At 40.1% G+C, this 22,283-nt stretch overlaps 2 protein-coding genes across 3 annotated transcripts in view; one reads left to right on the top strand and one right to left on the bottom strand.

Moving 5' to 3' along the window:
• NOSTRIN (nitric oxide synthase trafficking) overlaps positions 1-11,092 on the top strand; it is a 64,048-nt gene extending 52,956 nt beyond the window's left edge. For both annotated transcript variants that reach the window (XM_050750460.1, XM_050750459.1), the window contains 6 exons: positions 1,855-1,963; positions 3,188-3,276; positions 6,030-6,155; positions 7,311-7,425; positions 8,452-8,541; positions 10,871-11,092. In XM_050750460.1, the coding sequence (XP_050606417.1) occupies positions 1,855-1,963; positions 3,188-3,276; positions 6,030-6,155; positions 7,311-7,425; positions 8,452-8,541; positions 10,871-11,007 (666 nt within the window). In that variant the 3' untranslated portion in view covers positions 11,008-11,092. The remainder of the gene's footprint in view (positions 1-1,854; positions 1,964-3,187; positions 3,277-6,029; positions 6,156-7,310; positions 7,426-8,451; positions 8,542-10,870) is intronic.
• Positions 11,093-11,186: 94 nt separating this feature from the next.
• Positions 11,187-22,283, bottom strand: part of SPC25 (SPC25 component of NDC80 kinetochore complex) — a 30,779-nt gene continuing 19,682 nt past the window's right edge. Inside the window, exon 8 of the mRNA XM_050750469.1 lies at positions 11,187-11,433. The gene's annotated coding sequence lies outside the window, so the exon portion shown is untranslated. The remainder of the gene's footprint in view (positions 11,434-22,283) is intronic.

The following is a 22,283-nucleotide window of genomic DNA, read 5'->3' as shown; positions in this document are numbered from 1 at the left end:
CCCATCCTGAAACTGACCCAGGAACAATCTATACCTGGAAATACATGTTTAAGCAAAAGATGTCCCCAAACAAACCAAGAGAAGCCTTTGACTGGTACGGGAGCTATGTGATGACTAACATTCCTTCAACAGGGAAGGACTAATGGTTTTAGTTAGGCATCTTAGCAGTTCAGTCAGAGTTTACTAGGGGGTGTGATGTCAGCTTGCGCCTCAGCTGTAGGCTGACATGTGAAAGGGTGGTAGAGAATTTGGGGTCAGCTTGGGCCTTCTTTTATTTATCTGTGTCACGGGTAAAATGAGGAAAATAAAACCAACCATTGAGTTGTAGGAGTTGCATATAATAAATAATATAAAGAAACTTTTATTTATTTATTTAATTATTTTGAGATGGAGTCTCGCTCTGTGGCCCAGGTTGGAGTGCAGTGGCACAATGTCAGCTCACTGCAACCTCTGCTTCCTGGGTTCAAGTGATTCTCCGGCCCCAGCCTCCCAAGTAGCTGTGATTACAGGTGCACACCACCACACCCAGCTAATTTTTTGTATTTTTAGTAGACACAGGGTTTCACCATGTTGGCCAGGCTGGTCTCGAACTCCTGACCTCAAGCAATCCACCCACCTTGGCCTCCCAAAGTGCTGGGATTACAGGTGGGAACCACCGCACCTGGCCTAGAATATAAAGAAACTTTTGTAATGTGCAATGCAAAATATGTAAATAAAATATTTTTATCTGTATATGTTTTTATAGAGGCTATTCCCTTTGCTCTAAATCCTCACAATTCTTGTTTGTGAAGCTCCATCTAAAGGTAATCTCTCAGCCGGGATCCTAATTTTTCTCCTTCCTTGTCAGAGAAGCCGGCATCCTCCCCTCCCACCTTGAGTCATTAGTTTCCCCTCTTTCTCCATGGGTTTCTGTCCCTCTGCCACACTCATGTTTAGCAACCTCCTCACTCCAACCCTACCATCCTATTCCTTTTTTTTATTCAATCCTTGAAATAATACATGTGAAAGCTCAGATATCATGAATGATTCCTCATAGCCTATGTGATAAAATTCCTACATCAGCCCTAAAATCTAGCTTTAACTCCCTGAACAATTTTTTCTTCCATTATTTTTTTGCTCATGCAACAGGTGTCCTTATTGTTCCTGACACATTTCCCACAGTCCTCCCTCAGCCCTTTGCTCCCGCCATTTCTCCTGTCTGGAGTGCCCTTTGCCATCTTTCCTTGACTAGACAGTTAATATCTTCTTGCCTCCTTGAAGCCGTCAGCTGCCTCCACTTGTGGTGTCTGTACCATTCGTGAATGCATGTGGTCTTGTATTGCTAGTTTCTTTCATGTCATGCTTCAAGGCCTAACTAAATCATAAACCCATTCTGGGCAGAGCATATGTGTTTTAGCTCACATCTTCCCAGTACTGAGCCAACACAGAACTCAGTCAAAATGTCTTCCACTCCTGAGGCAGTCATAGCCCGAAGCACATACATGATATTACATTTGGGCCATTAAAGGACTCTAACTTGAACAAAGGTAAATAAGGAAGCAGTAAGTATACAACAAATAGATTTATCAAGAAAATGAAATAACTGTAGCAAGGGTCCATCCTCAAAGAATAATTTGCTGTATTAAAAAGTGCTCGGCCATGTGACTTACAAGTTGTGAACAAGGAGGTATTTTCTTATTCATCAGGTCTAGAACAGGTAGAACGATGTATGTAAAACTGAAGATTATCCTGCTTAAATTTTTTTTTTTTTTTGTAAAGTTAAAATTAAATGCAGCCAGTGGAAGTCTCAGTATGGACAGGGAATAGCAACTCTTACTTCTTCCCCTTGTTAGACATCCTTCTTTTTTCCTAAAGGAAGAAGATCCTAACAGTGCAATGGATAAAGAGAGACGAAAGTCTTTAATAAAACCAAAATTATTGAGACTGCAGAGAGACATTGAAAAAGCCTCAAAAGACAAGGAAGGTGTGTAACCATCTCTTTGAATGGCCAGAAAAAGGACCATATTATGCTTAGAGGTTTCATTCGGAGTTAGGATTAATCTGCTTTTGCTATTTGGCAGGGGTCATCTCATTTAAAGAACCATATATCAAACTTAAATTGTGTGAATAAAAAAAAAAGAAGAAGAAAGCCAAAAAAAAAAAAAAAAAAGGAAAATCACATTTTGGTCTATTTATGAAACCTATATAAGTATTATACTACTATTTTCAGAAATGTAGCATTTTAACTGTGTTTCTGAAATTGGCTAGAATGAGAAATAATGTTTGGTTTAGAACATGGTAAACCAGCTGTGCACAAGAGTTTTGGAGGATTTTTTTGGTTTGTTTCTTTTGACTTTTGAAACAATGTAAAAATCATTCAAATTAAATTCTGTACGTAGAAGTTAGGCATATTAGAATGTGAAGCAGCTCTAAAGCAACATGGATGACAAAAATGACTCCACATTCGTGGATCTGATGTCTACACAGTAGCTTGTTTTATATGGATCACAATAACTCATTGCAATGGAATACTAGAGAGCAAATTCAAGATAGAAAATATTTAGTGATGTGAATACCATAATGAGGAAGAAGCCAACATTGTGTAAATGTTAGCAATCGCTAGAATGGGTCAACTGAAAGAAATTCAAAGTCTCATCTGGAAACATAACAATCAAGATGCTTTAAGCACCAGCATTTCTCAAATTTCATTAAGTGAAGAGAAAGGTAAACGAACAGTTCATTTATCATTCAGTCAGATTTATTAAGAACTACCTGCAGAGACTCCCTCAGCCATTTAAGAAATCCTACTGGTGGCTGGGTGCTGTGGCTCATGCCTATAATCCTAACACTTTGGGAAGCCAAGGCGGGTGGATCACAAGGTCAGGTGTTGGAGACCAGCTTGGCCAACATGATGAAACTGTGTCTCTACTAAAAGTACAAAAATTAGCTGGACATGATGGCACACACCTGTAATTCCAGCTACTCAAGAGGCTGAGGGAGGAGAACTGCTTGAACCTGGGAGGCAGAGGTTGCAGTGAGCCAAGATCATGCCACTGCACTCTAGCTTGGGTGACAGAGCAAGACTCCGTCTTAAAAAAAAAAAAAATCACTGGTGTCACTCCTAGGCTTCCTTTGAGAGTGACTGACTCCCAGCTGTGTCCCACTGAGACAGTGTGAAAGGTGACTGAGAACATTATTTCATTTTCAGGCCTGGAACGAATGCTTAAAACATACTCCAGCAACTCCTCCTTCTCTGATGCAAAGAGCCAGAAAGACACAGCAGCGTTAATGGATGAGGTAAATGTTTGCAGAGTGCAGTTTCCTAGATTTAGTGATGAAAGGGTTATTTTTAGAATACTTGTTTCTGGTCCGCTTGGCCTTGTTTGCCTTTCCTTTCTCATGACATAGAACAATCTAGTGGGAGAGCTTATAAGGTCAGCTTCATAAGTCATTTGAGGGATCTGGAAAAATCCAACTACCTAGAAATGTTTGCTTTGGTGTCCTAGGAAGTGTGTCTAAAATAGTATTCTCTAAAACAGTCATTCTTTAAGGGCCTAGAAAACATGTGCACTTTAACCCAGTTAAGAAAAGTGACAGGAAATACAGGATCTGCATTCAGAAAGGCCTGTATTTAGATTTAGCTCTGCTGTTTACAGGGACCTGGGGCAACTTTAGTGTTCTCATCTGCCAAATGGGGATATTGGTACTAACCTCATGGGGTTTTTATGAGGGTGAAACATTATTTAGTAAATGCTAGCACAATGCTCAGAGGAGGAGCTCAAAAACTAGTAATTTTTATTAAGACGGTATTTTCCATTCATCCCTCTGCTGATCTCAGTTATCGGAGAATAACAGGAGAAAGGAAAGACGAGGCTGCACAGAGGGAAGAGGGCTGTCTGGGGTGTGAGGCAAAATCTTGGGAAACCAGGAGCAACTTTGGAGGCAAAGTTCTTTGAGGGTGGGAATTGGGGTGGGGAGATGGTAGAAGAGGCAGGGAGGTGGGCCTCCTGGCCTTTGTGCTGAGCGTGTGAACTCTAGCCCCAAAGACATTCGTGGGGACTGATGGACATTTTGGCCACTTCAGAGGAACCCACATGAAAGGGGTAGTTAACAAAAAGCTGATGAATTTTACATAGGAATAAAAATGAACAGATATATAGCACCAGTGTGCAACATATGGGTTTCTGCTGTGATTAGAGATCAGGAGTGGACTGGGGTTAATCTGAGACTCATTTAAGGAGATAAATTTTTTAGCAATGTTTTGAAGGATACAGGAATCTGGGTGTTTTCTTTTTCTTGCTTATAGCCTAACTTTCTTGTGAATGTAGGTACCTGATAATTGTACCCAGATTGGCAATTTCAATAGTTCTTTGGTGAAAGAAGACAGATGCAGTGAGGTATCGCTGACCTAGTGTTTAGATAGGCTTTCTTGAGTAGGGTGCTGTTGCAGAGACAAGCCTGACACTTCTTAGGAAAAGAAAGGCCTGCATTGTGTGCACTTGGGAACAGAGGTCTAACATACCTGCAATGACCTGTGGCTACAATTTTTATGAAATTATAAAACAGACTGTAGGACATTTTCTGTGACTGCACAAACTGTTAACTATTCAATGCAAATAACATGTGCCAAAATAAAGTCATAAAAAGCATTTCATGATGCCATTGGGTTATACTTTGGCTGTCCTTGCACAGAATTTTGTCATTGTCATTACCAGCATACGTGTATTAGGGTCATCTGGGTCCTCTTGCCTGAAGCATACAGTGGAGGACAAAAGGAGGGAGAGGATCTGACCCCGGAACTTCTGGTGTTTATGATCCGGTGAAGGAGCAACTGTGAACCTTTAAGTGATGACTGCCAAATATCCGCATGATTTCATTACACATGCTCTGCATCTGGGTAGACAGAAACTAGTGATACTGGTAGATTTTGTGTCACCCAGGGAAGGTTTCTAGGATGAGGAAACTTTTATTTAAATTCTTCCTTATTTCACTGTATCTTGGTCCTTGAAGTGCCATATTTGAATCAAGAATGTTCACAAGCAATGTCAGAGGAGAAATTGTTGAGAAAATTGGAGGCACTTAGATTAAATACTGTCTTTAGATACCAGAAACAGGGCCACATACAAGAGGAACTAGATGTGCTCTATGAGACTATCAAGTGAAGGTCTAAATAGCAGGCATGGGGGAGCTTTTAGTTTTGTCTTAGGTAAGCCTGCACCACAATGTAGTGGATTCCTCCAACAATTAGAGACCTTCTCCATCAATTGGATGTCTTCTGTCCATGGTTGTGACACCCTGGCAGGGATATTAGGGTTAAGGAATTCCCATGCTGGAGGTGTAGGGGAGAGAGGGATAATGGTGATGAGGGGGCTGGATAAGCAGGACCCTTCCAATGCTTAGATTCTGTTATTTAATTCACTTTGGCTGGACCCAGCCTGACAGGGTAATTATAAAGTTTCTAGTTCAAGGTCAAATCAAGAACAGACAGAGACTAGGAATGTATCTTTAGTTTGACTTAGTATTTTTATACTCAAATACCCTAGAATATTGTTCCCAGTTTCCAGAAGTATTCCTGTAAACTTTGTGGGTAATATAAGACTTCACCTTCTCAAAGAACAAACGAACCTCACATTCAATTTCATTTGATTCAATTGATGTTAACTCAATTCTGTTCACAAGATTGAGCACTGATGGCTCACTTTCTTCACAGACCACCAAAAATCTACCTTCTACAATCAACACTTACTCCCTTTCTCATCCCTCAGCAGAAAATTGAGTCAAAGCTCTTCATTGCCATAAAATACTATTACCAAGGTTTCCTGTTTACCCCCAGAGTACAGAATGAGACACACTCAACAACTAAAACCACCCTCTAGACTGCTTAAAGAGTTTATTCCATTTTTTTCCTTCAGCATTTTCTATGAATATCTGTATGAGTTAAATGCGTACTTTTCTAACCTTTGTTATTTTGAAAGTTATTCTGATACTCCTGTACAGTTGTGCCTCATTTACTAGAAATTTGCTCACATGGCCAAATGATGTATCCACAGAACAATTTGAAACTAGACCTTTTGGAAGCAAACTCCTACAAACTGTCATCAGTGTTAGCAGAACTTGAGCAAAGACCTCAACCCAGCCATCCTTGCAGTAACTCCATCTTCAGGTGGAGGGAAAAGGTAACATTCAAGGAGACTGGTTGTAAGTTCTTGATTGGGCCTGCTGGGTGGAGTGGCTTAAAGTAGCATCAGGGCAAAAAACATATTAGGAATTCTATGTGATATTAATATTCATACACTTAATAAGATAAATGTTTTTATTTCTTTTGAGCACAAGAGCTAGACACAACCGAATACACTCTGTGTACACCAAACTTCTATGAGGAGCTAAAAAACACTTTCAATGTCTTCTGGCTCATCATACCTGAATTTTATCCTTTGGATGTGCTTTTACAGTAAAATTTCTATTAAATTGTATTAGTCTCATCTGTTTAACATGGTGCCTAATGCAGATAATGCATCAGTACAGCTCTGAAATTCACATACACCTATTTTCCTAGTGCTGCACTCCAGGAGTGGATGAGCAGGTGAACGTACATGGCAGCTATTGCTTGTGGTTACTGATCAGAAGGGGGAGCCGTAATCATCTTGTGAAGGGACGGTTTTCTAAGAGGCTCAAGAGCTCAAAAACAATCTCAGTCATTTAGAGGGTTGTGATCATTTCACTTGCATTAAGCCAACTAAAGTTGTATTTGTAAAAGTAATGTTATGAATGTTACTATTTGACCTAGACACACAGGTTAGAATTGGAAACACAGGCTATAAAGTACAGTAATTGTTTAATTTTGAAAATATTAAGGCTTCAACTCAAAACTGAAACACAGTAGGGCTTAGAAATCTATTGAATTATTTATACCCCTCAGTTTAAAAACTTCCAGTCCAGGCGCAGTGGCTCATGCCTATAATCCCAGCACTTTAGGAGGCCGAGGTAGGCAGATCACCTGAGGTCAGGAGTTCCAGACCAGCCTGGCTGACATGGTGAAACCTGTCTCTATTAAAAATACAAAAATTAGTCAGGCATGGTGGTGGGCACCTGTAATCCCAGCTACCAGAGAGGCTGAGGCAGGAGAATCACTTGAACCCAGGTGGTGGAGGTTGTAGTGAGCTGAGATCATGCCACTGCACTCCAGCCTGGGTGACAGGGCAAGACTCTGTCTAAAAAAAAAAAAAAAAAAAAAAAAAAATCTTGAGGAAAACAGCTACAGAAGAGTTAATTTTCATGAATGTTTATGATAATCGTGTTATAAAATATGACTTTTTATACTATTTGAACAGGAGCATACTCATAGCTATGTGAAAATATCTCGGCCTTTTTTAATGAAGAGATTAGAGAGTATTGTGAGCAAAGCATCTTCTGGTGGGCAGAGCAATCCAAGTTCTTCAACTCCAGGTAATCCCATGCCCACAATCTTTTTGGCCTGGGTCCTACTGGCAGGGCACATTGCTACATTTAAACTTTATTTTCAGAGCCACTTTGACCTGTATCTGTTTAAGGAAATTTATATTTCCATCGGGACTGATTAATTTGTTAGACTCTGTAGCTTTATGTAAAAATGGGAGAAGTTAAGAAGAGTAGAGGGTTGGGAAAGTATTTTATAATATGAGAAGTTGCCTCAGATATCAGATGGCTGGCATCCACCTTATTCAAATGGCCTGTTATCTGCCATCCACATAATCACACTTAAACCATTGTGAGGAGCTTTGTCACTCTGTCTCCATAGCCTCCTCCAAACTCCCATAAGAAGCCTGTCCTCTCTGCGAGACACACAGTGATCCAGGTGGTTTGCCAGGGCTTGGACTCATGGCCTACAAACCCCCATTAGCAGTCATCTGACTTCAGTCATTCGTGCACCCACACACCACACTGCTCTTCATCTTTCAGCATACACACACATGTCACTGTCCCTGCATGTTCAAGTATAATTACCATAATCTTGACTATCTAGTTTTTTAAATTAGAAATTGGTTAAAAAAAAAAAGAACTTCAGTAAAACCAGGACATTATGGTTCACACGATGTATTAAGGAGTCACTGCTGCATTGTTTGAGAAACAGTTCCATACACAGCTAGGGATGATAACATGCACATGCCCCAAATATCCCCTATTTATATCTGAATGGCAAAACTGGTGAATGTTTTCTAAAACATGCATGCAATGTTTTTCTCTAGACTTACTATTTCATGTATTATAATATAGTTTTTGATTATATAACATATGCAGTCCATACATATAGAAAGTGCATCATAAATGGTTTTTGAATCAAGGAATGAAATTATGTAAAATTACAAACTTTCCTTTTGAGAAAAATTTAATATATTGAAACTCTGCACCACACTGTTAAATAACCAAAGAGCTTCAGCTCATATTCATTTGCCTGCTAACACAGCATGGTAATTACAGCTTAATCTATTTCAGTCCCTGGTGCAGCCCAGCTCAGCAGCAGACTTTGCAAGGCCTTATATTCTTTTCAAGCCAGGCAAGATGATGAGTTGAATTTGGAAAAGGGTAAGAATCATTCTCAAATATTTTAATTGCCTTCCCATATTGAGATTCTTAGCATGAATAAAACCCTGTCTTAGTGTGGCAGCCTTAAGAGTTACTACCATGTCAAATCAGTTCACCCTTCTTGAAAGATAAGCACATCTAAAACAAAAGCTCGCATAATGATAATAGCTAACACTTATTCTGTTTTCTATGTGCCAGACATTGTTGCAGGCATATTGTCCAATTTAATATTAATGAAACCCTTGGAGGGTTTTATTGGTTATTCCCATTTCATAGCAGAGGAGACTGACACACAGAAAGGTTAGGTGCTTTGGCTAACGCCACAGGCTGTGGCAGCGCAGGATTTGAACTTGGAAACACAGCCATACTCCTAATCACAATGCACACTGGGGTAGAATGTCAGTAATGGAAAGTGATTAGAGGTGTACCCCACCTTTTTATTTTTTAGAAGCTAGACATGCAGGAATGTGAAGTGACTTCCTCTCTCAACTTAGTGAAAGTGCAAATTCTAGAACCTGGGTCAGCTGACTCCCAGCTTAGTGCTGGTCTCACTTCTCAGAAAAGCTTTTTATGTCCAGTCTAAAGAGTAAGACCCCCTTCTTTGTGTCACAGAGTTTTACTTAACATGGAAAGGTGTTATATAGTGGCTTTATAATATAAACCACAACATTATTAAAGAAAAAAGTCTCCAGCCTCAACCTTCATTATGTGTCCAGTTAGAAACCACATTTGGATGTTAGTGCTAAGACAGAGATCTGGAAACGGAAGGGTTAGTGAGAAAGAGTAACGTTGTGGGAGAAAGTATATTATCCAAAACAAGAACACGGCTCCCAGAGCCAGTGGAAAATCAAGATACATTTTGTAGCCAAACGACAAGGACACCGCACATTTGCTATTTATTGGGTGTTTCCTTTGCAGCATTTGCCAGTCATCTCTCCCCAGGCAATTACTTTTCTTCCTATGTGAATAAAAGACATACTTCCCAGATGCCACCTAGAACCCATGGATGCTGCATTTGAGTTATATCATTCACAATAAATTGATTATCTTGTTTTCAGTTCTCTGCTGGTTGCAAAGCCTGCTTACACTTTATATTCTAAGTAGTTTCTTTCAATGAAACACGACATTGGAGGCTTAGGAAAGCTGGCAATACAATTTGAAATCATTTGTTGGAATTCTTGTTAATAGATTATGTCAATTTACTGACCTGAGAGAACCCATTAAAGGCAGAACTGAGAGACTGAGAATGATCTCCTTTAAGAATAGCGATTTATGACTAAGAAAAGACAGAAAAGGAGTTAATAGTCTCCTTTGTATTAGAAAGAGAATTGCTGAGTAAGAGTGAAGGGAAGACTGAAAAATCACCTCAGAATGACGCTAAAGAAAAAGAAGCTCTTGGATCCTGAAGGGGGCAGATCTTTCTACTTTTATGACAAGAGCCATGTTTCTTGTCCAATTTGCTATGGAATTCTCTTTATTTGAATCATTGCTTTAAAAAATATTGTCTCCAAATTGATGTATTAAAGTTGGCTAAGTTGTTGAACGGGGAGTTACATTTCTATGCAAAGTTGTGAGTTAAGCTTTTGGACTATGAAATCAGGTATAATGCAGAGGCATTGTCTTGATCTTAGGAAAACACTGTTGGTGAGACATACTTATAGCAGCCAACGTGCCAAAGTATCATAAACACCAGCATGTGAAACCCTCAAAGTATGGACACCACGAAAGACTTTGGTGACAATCCATCAGCTACATAGAAAGTGAGCCAGGCAGCGTAAGGATATATGACCCAAGGTGATTTTTTTTTTTTGAGACAGAGTCTCGCTGTGTCACCCAGGCTGCAGTACAGTGGTGTGATCTTGGCTCACTGCAACCTCCACTTCCCGGGTTCAAGTGGTTCTCCTGCCTCAGCCTCCTGGGTGGCTGGGACTACAGGCGTGTGCCACCACACCCAGCTAATTTTTGTATTTTTAGTAGAGACGGGGTTTCACCATGTTGGTCAGGCTGGTCTCGAACTCCTGACCTTGTGATCTGCCCGCCTTGCCCTCCAAAGTGCTGGGATTACAGGTGTGAGCCACCACACCTGGCCAATCCTGTTTTTAAGCAATTATTTTATCTCAGTTGTTCATTATCTTACTCTTTTTAGTATCCTCTGGATTATGCCTGCTTTATACACAGGTGTTTGATACATTTGGCTTCATCTGAATCAAGTGCAGAAAATGACACTACCAAGTAACTCCTTGAAGCAGAACCTCCTTAAAACTCTCATCAATCGGGCTGAGGCATGTGTTCATATTGCAGAGACCCATTTGTCTGTGTATTTTCACAGGTGACATTGTGATTATACACGAGAAAAAAGAAGAAGGATGGTGGTTTGGATCTTTGAATGGGAAAAAAGGCCATTTTCCTGCCGCTTATGTGGAGGAGTTACCTTCAAATGCTGGCAACACAGCTACAAAGGCATAAAACAAGACTCTGAACATACTACCTTCACACTCTGTAACCAACAATACAATGTGGTTCAAATAAGAATAAAGTGCTATTATCTTTACAGGTTTTTCTTTTGAAATGGATGGAGTTTTACCTGCATGTCACAGCACTTTGCATTCATGATTATTAGCTTGAAACAGTCAGCTAAAAGATGGATGAGTGGAGACAGACAAGGAAGAGGCTCCTTGGTTCCTAGAGTTTCCGAATTCTAGGAGACCCTAGAGATGATCCAGTATAACCCCTGGTGTCACAGAAAGAGACTGAGTCCAAGGTGGGTTCAGCTGCTTGCCTGAAGTCACAGAGTTATCTGGTAGACAACAGCAGTGAGGACTTAGATGTCTTTTTCCTCTGGATTTGGGTGGCAACAGAGCACAGCAGGCCTACGAGGGGGTCAAGCAGAGCCTGGGAAATGAGGAATACAGATCAATTCCAAGCAGAGAGACAGGCAATCAAAACACCAATGAGATCAACCCAAATTAGGGGATGGTAGGATAAAAGATCCAAAGAAAGGGTGGTAGACAAAGGTCCAGCTCCCAGGCTGAGGGCCTCCGGGCAGAATGCAGTTTCATCCTAAGCCAATGATCTTCTGAGGCAGTTGCTTCATATATACCCCCTGCCCACCACCAGAGCTGCTCTTAGAGTGAGGTCAGGTGTGAGCCAGAGATGGCTAGAGATATGAGAACAAGAGCAAATTGGACAGGAAAGGGCTAGGAGGGAGATAGTGCCCCAAATTTCATGCCTTCTTGCCCATCTAGAAACCTCATTTACCAATTCAGAAATAAGGAATTCTGTACTTCCCAACTAAGTCATTATGGACGGAATATCCTAAGCAGCTTCCTAATGGAAGGACTTTAAATGATAGTGGATTTCTAGTTTGAATGGAAAGTTCAGGAAACCAATCTTCACTATCAAAATGGAATATTTAGGGTGAAGAAAATTTATGGTACTTCCTCAAATGACCCATCATGGGCAAAGGTTGGGAATGAGAGAGGCTAGGCCCCGAAACTACTTCCAAGGGGAACAGTTGAGAGTGAAGAGAAATGTTACAGCAGCTTCTTTCAGAAAATGACCTAAGTTGGCCTGGAGATCTCACACTCTATTGATTGGAAGGTCATGGTCTTCATGAAACTGCTGGGTATGTTTTTACTCTTGTGCCAAATAGGCTGTCCTTTAGAACTTCAATACAGGCATTAAAGGAGTAATTAAAATCCATCCCATTACTCTCCTGCCCCTGACCTCTTTTTTAAAAAAATTCATCAAATTTTATACTTTCAAGAAGAAATTTTTCAAACGGAGGACTATATTTTGCAAGTCTGTACCATTACACTCCTATAGCGGAATATAAGTAACACAATAGATATTTAGATACAGATATTAGAGCTGAAGGAGCGCAAGTAAAATTTGTTATGTGAGACGTAACTTACAGCCCAGAACAGCTCAGACGTTTTAATGCCATCCTTAATGGTGTCTTAATGAAGGCTTTCTGCAAGTAGAAAGTTGGCTGGATAATAGGCCATTAGACCATGAACAGAGATTTTAAATTTATATTTCCTTTTCATCTTACTTCTTTCCATTAAGCCTTGATGGATAAAAAATTATGTAGCAATTGACTGCAGCCTACACCAGACCATTTTCTGTGGAGAAAATAATCATAATGGTAGTTTGACCCTAAAACTCTTTGAAAGTAATTTTCAAAGAAAGACATCTTTTTTTCTTCATAAATCAGTTGTGTTTTATGAAAACATAAATGGTTCTCTTGTTTTGGAATGTTGCTGCAAATTATTTTTGCATCTGACATATAACTTTTAAGCCTCAGAGAAATACTATAAACTAGATGAAATACAAATATAATTGGATATAGCAGACTTGTTGAGTATCTTTTTAGTAGGGCAAGAACTTTCTGATTAGATAGATGGGGATGATACTCCAGAAAGATTTAGTGCATATTGTGGTGAACATTAATTATGGGCTGAAGTCTCCTATATAGAATAACTTTAATGTTAGTGCTTTAAAACTATTAAATGGACTTTCATAATTATACTCCACTAAGTTTTGTATGTCAGGAAGTTTTTAGTACCATTGACAACCTGAAATATAGGCCGCAGAGGCCGATATTGAGCACATTGATGTTACTCTATTTTATCTCCTTTCTAGTAGAGGAAAAGCTGACATATCCATATGCTATCAACCAGAAAGATTTACTAATTTCATTTTTCTGCATTTTCACTTACCCATAATAATTAATATGCCTAATGACAAGGCATTTTAATCACTTAAAGTGCCTTATGATTCATCAAAAATGTAATATTCCGTTTGGGGGTAAATGTTATTGTATAGTATTATAAAACTTTAACTGATCAGTAATTTGAACACAGTTTAATTTTGTTCTCCCCCAAGATAAAACTCGTCCCCTCCCAAAGCCTTGATGGCCTTGAGGGGTAATCAGCCTGGCTGGGAGAAAGAGAAGTGGGTTAGATCAAATAGCGGCACACCCTAGTGTCCTCTGCAATCTCATACAGGAAGATGGGCTTGGGGTTGCGGGGCATGAAAAGGTGGGATTCCGACAGGGCATGAGAAGGCGGGACTCAGACTTGGGTCAGAGAGTGGGGACACAGCAGAGACGAGCAGAAACCTTTTGCAGAGAGAATGCAGCTACCTGGATAGAGCTGAAGATGATGGATGAGGGGAATGTCAAAGGTCCCAGGATGCTGTGATCCAGCACGGAGGATCTGGATCCCTGGACATTCAGCTGAGCAGCAATGGAGACAGGAGTGAGAAAACCAGTGAGATAGAGAATCCAGGTTGTGTTTATACAAATAGGAGGTCAGATCCGGGAAAGTAATGGGAAGTATGGGTGCTTGAGATTAGGGAAATCCTGCTGAAGGGGCAGAGCCCTAGGGATACTAACTGGGTCAGGGGGTCAGAGGAATAGGAGGAAAGCAGCTTTGCTCTGAGGTTGGAGTAAATGGACCTACAGAGAATTAGGGTGAAAACCTCTTTCTCAAAGGAACTATGGAATTGGAGAAGCAGACCTAGGAGGGGAAGCAAACTGAACTGGTTGGAGACAAACTTTGGTTTTAAAGCTCAGGACTAACAGAGGGCTCTGGGTCAACAAAGGGAATCATATCAAGGAGCACCTAGAAGCATGCCACGTATATGGGGAAACTGAGCTTTCCTCACCTGGGGCAAATGGGAATTGCTTTGTTCAGTGATTCTTCCAGTGTGGTGCCTGGACCAGCATACTCCTCACACCAGAAGTAGTCTTGGCCGGGCATGGTGGCTCACTCCTGTAATCCCACCACTTTGGGAGGGCAAGGTGGGTGGATCAGTTGAGGTTAGTAGTTCAACACCAGCCTGGGCAACGTGGCAAAAACCTATTCCTACTAAAAATACAAAATTAGCCAGGTGTGGTGGTGCAAGCCTGTAGTCCCAGCTACTCAGGAGGCTGAAGCACAAGAATGGCTTGAACCCAGCAGGCAGAGGTTGCAGTGAGCTGGGATTGCACCACTGCACTCCAGCCTGGGTGACAGCAAGACTCCATCTCAAAAAAAAAAAAAAAAAAAAATCATCTTTGAACTGGATTTTGAAGGATGAATAGAAGTTACCATGTGGAGAGGTTAAGAAACAAAAGATCTGTCACTTAAATACTAGGTCTAAAGACAATGAGTCCTCTTTCTCAAAAGAGCCCCCAGTCTCTATTCTTGTAAGGAAGACAGAGCAGTAAATAAATACAAGACCCCATGATAAATGCTGTAACAGGATTTACAGCATTTACAGTATGACAAGAGGTAATGAGGACATTTAGGAGTGAGAGGTTTCAATCAGGATCGAGGAGATCAGGGAAAGTCCGAGCTGCCTGGGAGTTAAGCAAGTGAGACGGGTTGGGTGAGTGCTATAGGCAGATGAGGAAGAGGCACTGCACCTAAGCACTGGAAAGTACACGTTTGTAACAACTGACCAGCCACCAGTCCACAAAGTATCTGGAAATTATCTGACCATAATATAACGTAGAAATCATTAAGAAAATGGTAACTGAAAAAAACTTTGTGCATTTGGAGAACGTGTATGTGTGCCCACACCCATATATGCAAATGCATGTATGCACATACACATATACTTCTAAATAATCCATGGTCCAAGAAGAAATCTTAATGGAAATTAGAAAATGTTAGAAATAAAAAATGAAAAAGACACTATTTATCAAAATCTGTAGTTTCGGGAAAGCAGCTATAAAAAAGTCCCACAAGGAAAGGAGAAATGCTAAAATTAATAAATGAAGCATCCTAATTATGTTTATCAAAATAACAGCAGAATCGACCCACAGTAAAGAACACTGAGAAGAGGAGGAGGAGGAGGAGGAGGAGGAGGAGGAGGAGGAGGAGAAATGGGCTGGTCACGGTGGCTCAGGCCTATAATCCCAGCACTTTGGGAGATGGAGGCGGGTAGATCAGGAGGTCAGAAGTTCGAGACCAGCCTGAGCAACATGGTGAAACCTCGTCTCTACTAAAAATACTAAAATTAGCCAGGCATGGTGGCACGTGCCTGTAATCCTAGCTACTCAGAAGGCTGAGGCAGGAGAATCGCTTGAACTTGGGAGGTGGAGTTTGCAGTGAGCTGAGATCGCGCCACTGCATTCCAGCCTGGGCAACAGAGCGAGACTCGGTCTCAAAAAAAAAAAAAAAAAGGAAGAAAGAAAGGAAAGAGAGACAGAGAGAAAGAGAAAGAGAAAGAAAGGAGAGATGAAACAAAATAGAAGAGTATGAACAAGGCTATCCATTGGTTCTTTGAAAGGATTAATAAAATGAGCAAATCTTGGTGAGAATAAAAAAAGGTTATGAATAAACATTATAAGAAAAAAGTAGGCTGGGTGCGGTGGCTCATGCCTGTGATTTCAGCACTTTGAGAGGCCAAGGCTGGCAGATCACTTGAGCCCAGGAGTTCGAGACCAGCCTTGGCAACACAGGGAGACCCTGCCTCTAAAAATAAATAAATAAATACATAAAAAATGTAAGTAGATGCTATAGATGTAGCAGTTATCTAAAAGATAAAATTATATACTATGAATCTTTACACCAATTAATTTGAAAGCCAAGAAAAAGAGACAAATTGGCCGGGCGCGGTGGCTCAAGCCTGTAATCCCAGCACTTTGGGAGGCCGAGACGGGCGGATCACGAGGTCAGGAGATCGAGACCATCCTGGCGAACACAGTGAAACCCCGTCTCTACTAAAAAATACAAAAAACTAGCCGGGCGAGGTGGCGGGCGCCTGTAGTCCCAGCTACTCGGGAGGCTGAGGCAGGAGAATGGCGTAAACCCGGGAGGCGGAGCTTGCAGTGAGCTGAGATCCGGCCACTGCACTCCAGCCTGGGCGACAGAGCAAGACTTCGTCTCAAAAAAAAAAAAAAAAAAAAGAGACAAATTTCTCAAAAAATATGAATGATCTAAACTTAGAAGAAATACAATAACTGAATGATTTAATAACTATTAAAGAAAACTAATGAGTACCTTTTTAAAACTCTTCCTACAAAAAAATCCCCACAAGACCAGATAGTTTTATAAGTGAGTTCAAAAACAATAATCTTATTCAAACTTTTTCAGGAAATAGAAAAATATACATGGGAAAATTATAACCCAATGTCACTCATGACTATAGATGTAAAAATTCAAAACAAAATATTCATAAACTGAAGCCAACACTGTATTAAAAAAAAGACTGCACATGACTAAAGTGGATTTATTCCAACAAGGCAAAGTTAATTCAACATTTTTTTTCAAAAGCCTGTTAATGTAAATCACATTAATAGGTTAAAGATGAAAATTTATATAAGTACAGAAAAACATAAAATTCAACAAATATTCATAATTACTTTTAGTTAATTGAGAATAAAAGAAAATCTTCTTCATTTCCCCCAAGTCTGGGAAACCACACACATAGTAGAGTATGGCCAGATGAGAAAAGTGACCTCAAAAAGGGTAAATAACTTGCGCAAGGTCATGTATCAGCTTCAATAGTAGAGCAAACACTGGCCTGCGTCTTAATTCTCAACTTTTTTCCCCCACAATACCATGTTGGTGCCGGAATATAGAGCTTTTTGCAAGACAAGTTAAAATATTCAACAGTTGCCATTATATAGATAACATTTATTTGAATCTCAAACATTGCCTCTTTCCAAAATTCTCATAAACATTAAGTTGAGTAAAATAACTTCTCCCTTGAAGTTTTTCCATTTGCTAGACCTTATTCTCAGCTGCTACTTCCAGCGTGCCTAGTTGCTAAGGAAAAAGGAAAATGTGTGTCTAAACTTGAAACATTCTTCACACCATATCATACACTTTTCATATTTCACACCATGATATACTAACAATACCAAGAAAGGGCTGATTTTATATAGCATATAGATCCTCCCGTTAACTGATAGACTTTTTCTATTTAGATGAAACTCTTATCTTTATTCAGAAAGGAACTTGTTCTCTGTCAGCTTGTTACTGAGTCAAGAAGTGCTCACCGGGTTCAGTGGCTCATGCCTGAAATCCCAGCACTTTGGGAGGCTGAAGTGGGTGGATCCCTTGGGCCCAAGAGTTTGAGACCAGCCTGGCAACATGGCAAAACCCCGTCTCTACAAAAAATACAAAAATTAGCCGGGTGTGGTGGTGCATGCCTGTAGTCCTAACTACTTGGGACTCCAGCCTGGGCGACAGAGTGAGACCCTGTCTCAAAAAACAGCAAAGCTATCTTTAACTTCCAAAAATGTCCAAACACCTTAGCAACATGTCTGCAGATATTGTTGAACAAGCCACCTCTTTTACAAAGTGCAATTTTGATTCCCCATCAAATAATTTTCTGTTGAGTCTTGATAATGTGTTCAACATTAATACGTATTTATTAAGCTTCTACTATATCCCAGACACTGCTAGGTAAGAGAGCTAAATGCCGCCATGGTACACAAATTCAAACGTAACTAATTATGTCTGTACAGGATTTTCTGAATTGAAAAATAACCAACACTTTCTAATTCTCATTAGCCTGGAAATTGAAACTTTAGATATATTAATAGAACATTGTAGTAATTTTGTGTTTTTTTTTTTAACTTAATTTGTTACTGAGTTTAATTTTAGAGACCTGTACCATTTTATTACAAAATGTAGAATAGATGAGTGACCCCATTTGGATTCCATTTCAAGCAGTGTTACTTACATTTGTGCCTATATTTTCCCACTTAAGAAAGTATCTTATTTGTGTATCTTGTGCTTTACTTCCACATTAGGAAGATTTTAAATGTTTAAAAATTATTTCATTGTTATGACACATCATCTTAAACATAATGCATAAAAAAGCAAGTATACTAAGGTAGCTCAGTTTGCCTTTTATATGTATTATTAATCAGCTCAAGTGGAATTTTCATAATGCATCAACTTTAAAATGTGAGCTAATATATTAGTATCAGCTCCAAAATATCCCTAGGTGGGTATATAGTAAACTTCAAAAATTAAGTTTCGTTTTTGTTTTGCTTTAAAGAGATAGGGTCTTTGTCACCTAGGGCTGGAGCTCACTGCTGAGCTCAAGCGATTCTTCCACCTCTGTCTTGCAAGTAGTTGGGACTATAGGCACGTACCACCATGCCTGGCAAATTAAATTCTTTTTAGAGATGGGGTCTGGCTTTGTTGCCCAGGCTGGTCTTGAACTCCTGGCCTCCTCAGTCTTCCAAAGTGCTAGGATTACAGGCATTAAGTCACCATGCTCAGCCTAAGGCTTTTATATTTGCTCAAACAGATTAAAAACTTATGCACAAATTAATAGCCCTCTCACACACCATTCCAAAAAGACCTGGGTTGATGACTGCAGTCTACATCCCTAGTGACTGTTCTCAATGAGCCACTGGGGTTCTAAACACCTCATACTCTGCTCACTGTTCCCCTGAGATCTGTAGCTCTTTTGCCATTTTAGTGAGGCTATTTCCTAAGGATCCAGACAAAGCATAGTCCTCCTCTGCTTTCAAGACAATATAGTTCTTTTTCTTAATCATTATACTTCTACAGAAACACAAAACCCAAATTATATTATATAAATTCAAATTTGTTGAGAATCTTTAAGAACTTTGTTTTTGCATACTTTCCTTGTAATGTAGTATAGAAAGGCAATAAGGCATCGTCTAGATCTAGGTGAAACTCATGGATTCAGTTGCCAGCTTGTCATCTGGGTTTGAATCCCAACTCTAACACTCAGCAGCAGCGTGACTTTAAGTCATTTAAACTCTGTACCTTGTATTCCTTATCTGTAGAACAAAAATTTCAATAGTATCTACCTCACAGGTTGTGAGAACGTAAATGAGTAGATGGAGGTAAAGGGCTTAGGGCTTAGAACAGTGCTGGGCATGTAGGAAGTGCAAAAAAGAAAAAAAAAAGGTATTAACCATTATTTTAAGATGGCCAGCTGACCAGGCTTGTTAGAATAATCCCCAATCTTGGAATGAATCAACTTCCCTGTTGAGAAAACAAATCAGTCTAATCGTCTAATGTTCTATGGCCCAAGGCCCTCCGCCCTCTCTTCATAATAATGTATTTTTCTTTGTATATTTGACTTTGGATTCCAGTAGCAAAGTTGGTTCCTAGGTTTTGTTTTGAGACGGAGTCTTGTTTTGTCATCCAGGCTGGGGTGCAGTGGCACGATCTTGGCTCACTGCAACCTCCACCTCCTGCGTTCAAGTGATTATCCTGCCTCAGCCTCCTGAGTAGCTGGGATCACAGGCACGTGCCACCATGCCCAGCTAATTCTTGTATTTTTAGTAGAGACGGGGTTTCACCATGTTGGTCAGGCTGGTCTCGTACTCCTGACCTCGTGATCCGCCCGCCTCGGCCTCCCAAAGTGCTGAGATTACAGCTGTGAGCCACTGTGTCTGGTCATTCCTATGTTATCCTCTTGGGAATTTCCTGCTATGGAATCTCATTCTCAGATCTTGACCCCATTCCACCCACCAGTTAGAAGTGAAGAATGGCTGTTCCTTGAGGAAACATGAGCCCTATGTGGGGATCTACCCATTTGTTCTCTCATCCCCAATTCTCATTTCTCCAACTTGCTGGTGAAAGAGATCTTTCAGAATTTCTTCTTGCTTAGGCAAGCTGGGTCAATGCCTAGTGCCTTCTTACTGTATGGTTCAAAACATTATGTCATCGAGTTTGCAGTATGAGATATGATCTTTCTTTAGTCTTCTTTGAGACAAGACCTTCCCTCAAGTTTTGTTACATTTGTTCACTGTAGATATATTTCAAGTGGAGAAATTCAGTCAACACATACTCACTGCAGATAGTCATCTAATGTTTCTAATGCCAAACATCTAAGCTGTCTTTCCCTTTCTAGAACTATAACATCCCCATTCTTAGCCCAATTATTGAGGTTAATCTGCATCTATAGCTGGGTTTCAGGGGGAATCTAGTATAACCCAACACATGTATTTTAGCCCCTTGATCACCTGTACTAACTTACAGGAACCAGATGAGTTTGAAATTGCTGTGGTCTACCATATAGAGGCTCAATCCAGAAGAAACAGATCCTGCTGATATAAATTGAGCTCTAAATCAAGCTAGGTTCACAAAAACCGAAGTTGGGTTTTGATATCGTTTTTTGCATTCATTTAAATAAGTATATAAAAAATAAGGCCAAATGTGAAAGTCTGCCTAGGAAAAACCGGAGTCTGCTTATTGTACTCTCTCTCTTAAAATACTCCCTTCAGACAAGCCCATGCTGAAATAGGATAGGTCTATTGCTAGTAGCACCCATTCCAATCACCAGGACAGTCTATTAGCCTTTTATCTCTAGAGAAAATACCAATCAATGGTCCCTAAAAGCTGATCTACACACTGGCATGTGTCAGTGATAACATCTCCACCAGGCCATAGCATTCTTCTCAGGTAAGTTCTACTACTATATGTCAATGAGCAAAGCCTTGAGCCAAGTCCTAGGTATGAGTGGTGTTAGGGCTCAGAACATGATACCCCAAACTATGGTGCTTTAGCATAGTAAGTACTTTAAACTAAGAGAGATTAGAAGGCCTCAGAAGCAGCATCAGAACCAAGGTCTCTGACCTTTTCCTGCCTTCCTGCTTCTTGCTCCTCTCTTCTCTAAAGTAAGTTGTAAAACCTAGAAATATTATTCCAACTTTCCCCCACCTTACTATGTCCTAAGACCCTCCTTCGATAAGGGTCCTGCCCCACGCCCAGGAAGAAGGAAAGCTACACAGAAAGACCCCAAGAAAGACCTGAACAGACAGGCCTTGAAGGTTTCTTCAGTTTATTACCACTAGATCACACCTGTTCATCCAATCACGTTTCTACATGGCTGTCCATTCTTCCATTCTTCCTCAAACATAAGCATAAAAACAGACAGTTTTACCTGCATATTTAAGTCTTCATTTCCGAAGGCTCCCATGTCACATAAAACTTGGATTAAATACATTTGTTGTGTTTTTCTCTTGTTAACCTGTCTTTTGCTATAGGAGTGTTGGTTGTGACCCTTATGATGGATGAGGAAAGGTATCACATCTTTCTGTCCCTACAGCGGCCACTGAGAGAGGCTGCTCTGAAACTCCCTTCCTCCTCTCACTAACTGGGCGACAAGTTGAATTTTCCCCCAGATTATTCAGGGAGAAGGCAGGAGAAGCAACTGAAGGCATGGAAGGCATTGTTCTATGGTTTCTAGGTGTGCTCACGATATACTGGAACAGTATTATGTAGCTTTCACTATAGCTAGCATACTTAAATGCCATCAAATTTACACAGAAAGGATGAGGACAAAAAAAAAAGTCCTAGAATAAGTTGACATTTGAACTCTAATCTGTGGTGAACAGACTCCCAAGATGACAAACTTATATCCAGACCACAATTAAATGGCAAACATTACAGAATGGAAACTGTTTATAAATTTCTACAATTAGATTTTCAAAACTATATCCTAGTAAAATGCTGCCAACTTTCTTCTGATGTGAAGGATCGTCCTTTATTCTAATTATAGATCTCTCTTGGTGTAAGGTAAAAATATTCTTTCTTTTTTGACATTAGGTTGATAGTAAGATAGTAGAGTTTATTTTGCCAAGTACATGTTAAAAACTGTCAAACTTAGGTTGGACCCGTCCTTTTAATTTTTTAATATTGAGAGTCCATATTAAGTGGTACAAAAGCTTGGAGACCACTGAAACCCAGTGCAGGCTGAACAAATTTCCATTCCCAGTGCTAGCCTAAGTTACTCATGCCTGACATTTA

This window comes from Macaca thibetana, chromosome 12 (genome assembly GCF_024542745.1).
Source record: "Macaca thibetana thibetana isolate TM-01 chromosome 12, ASM2454274v1, whole genome shotgun sequence".
NCBI lineage: Eukaryota > Metazoa > Chordata > Mammalia > Primates > Cercopithecidae > Macaca > Macaca thibetana.
Note: the sequence above shows the minus strand (reverse complement) of the source record. Positions and strands in the feature narration are given on the sequence as shown.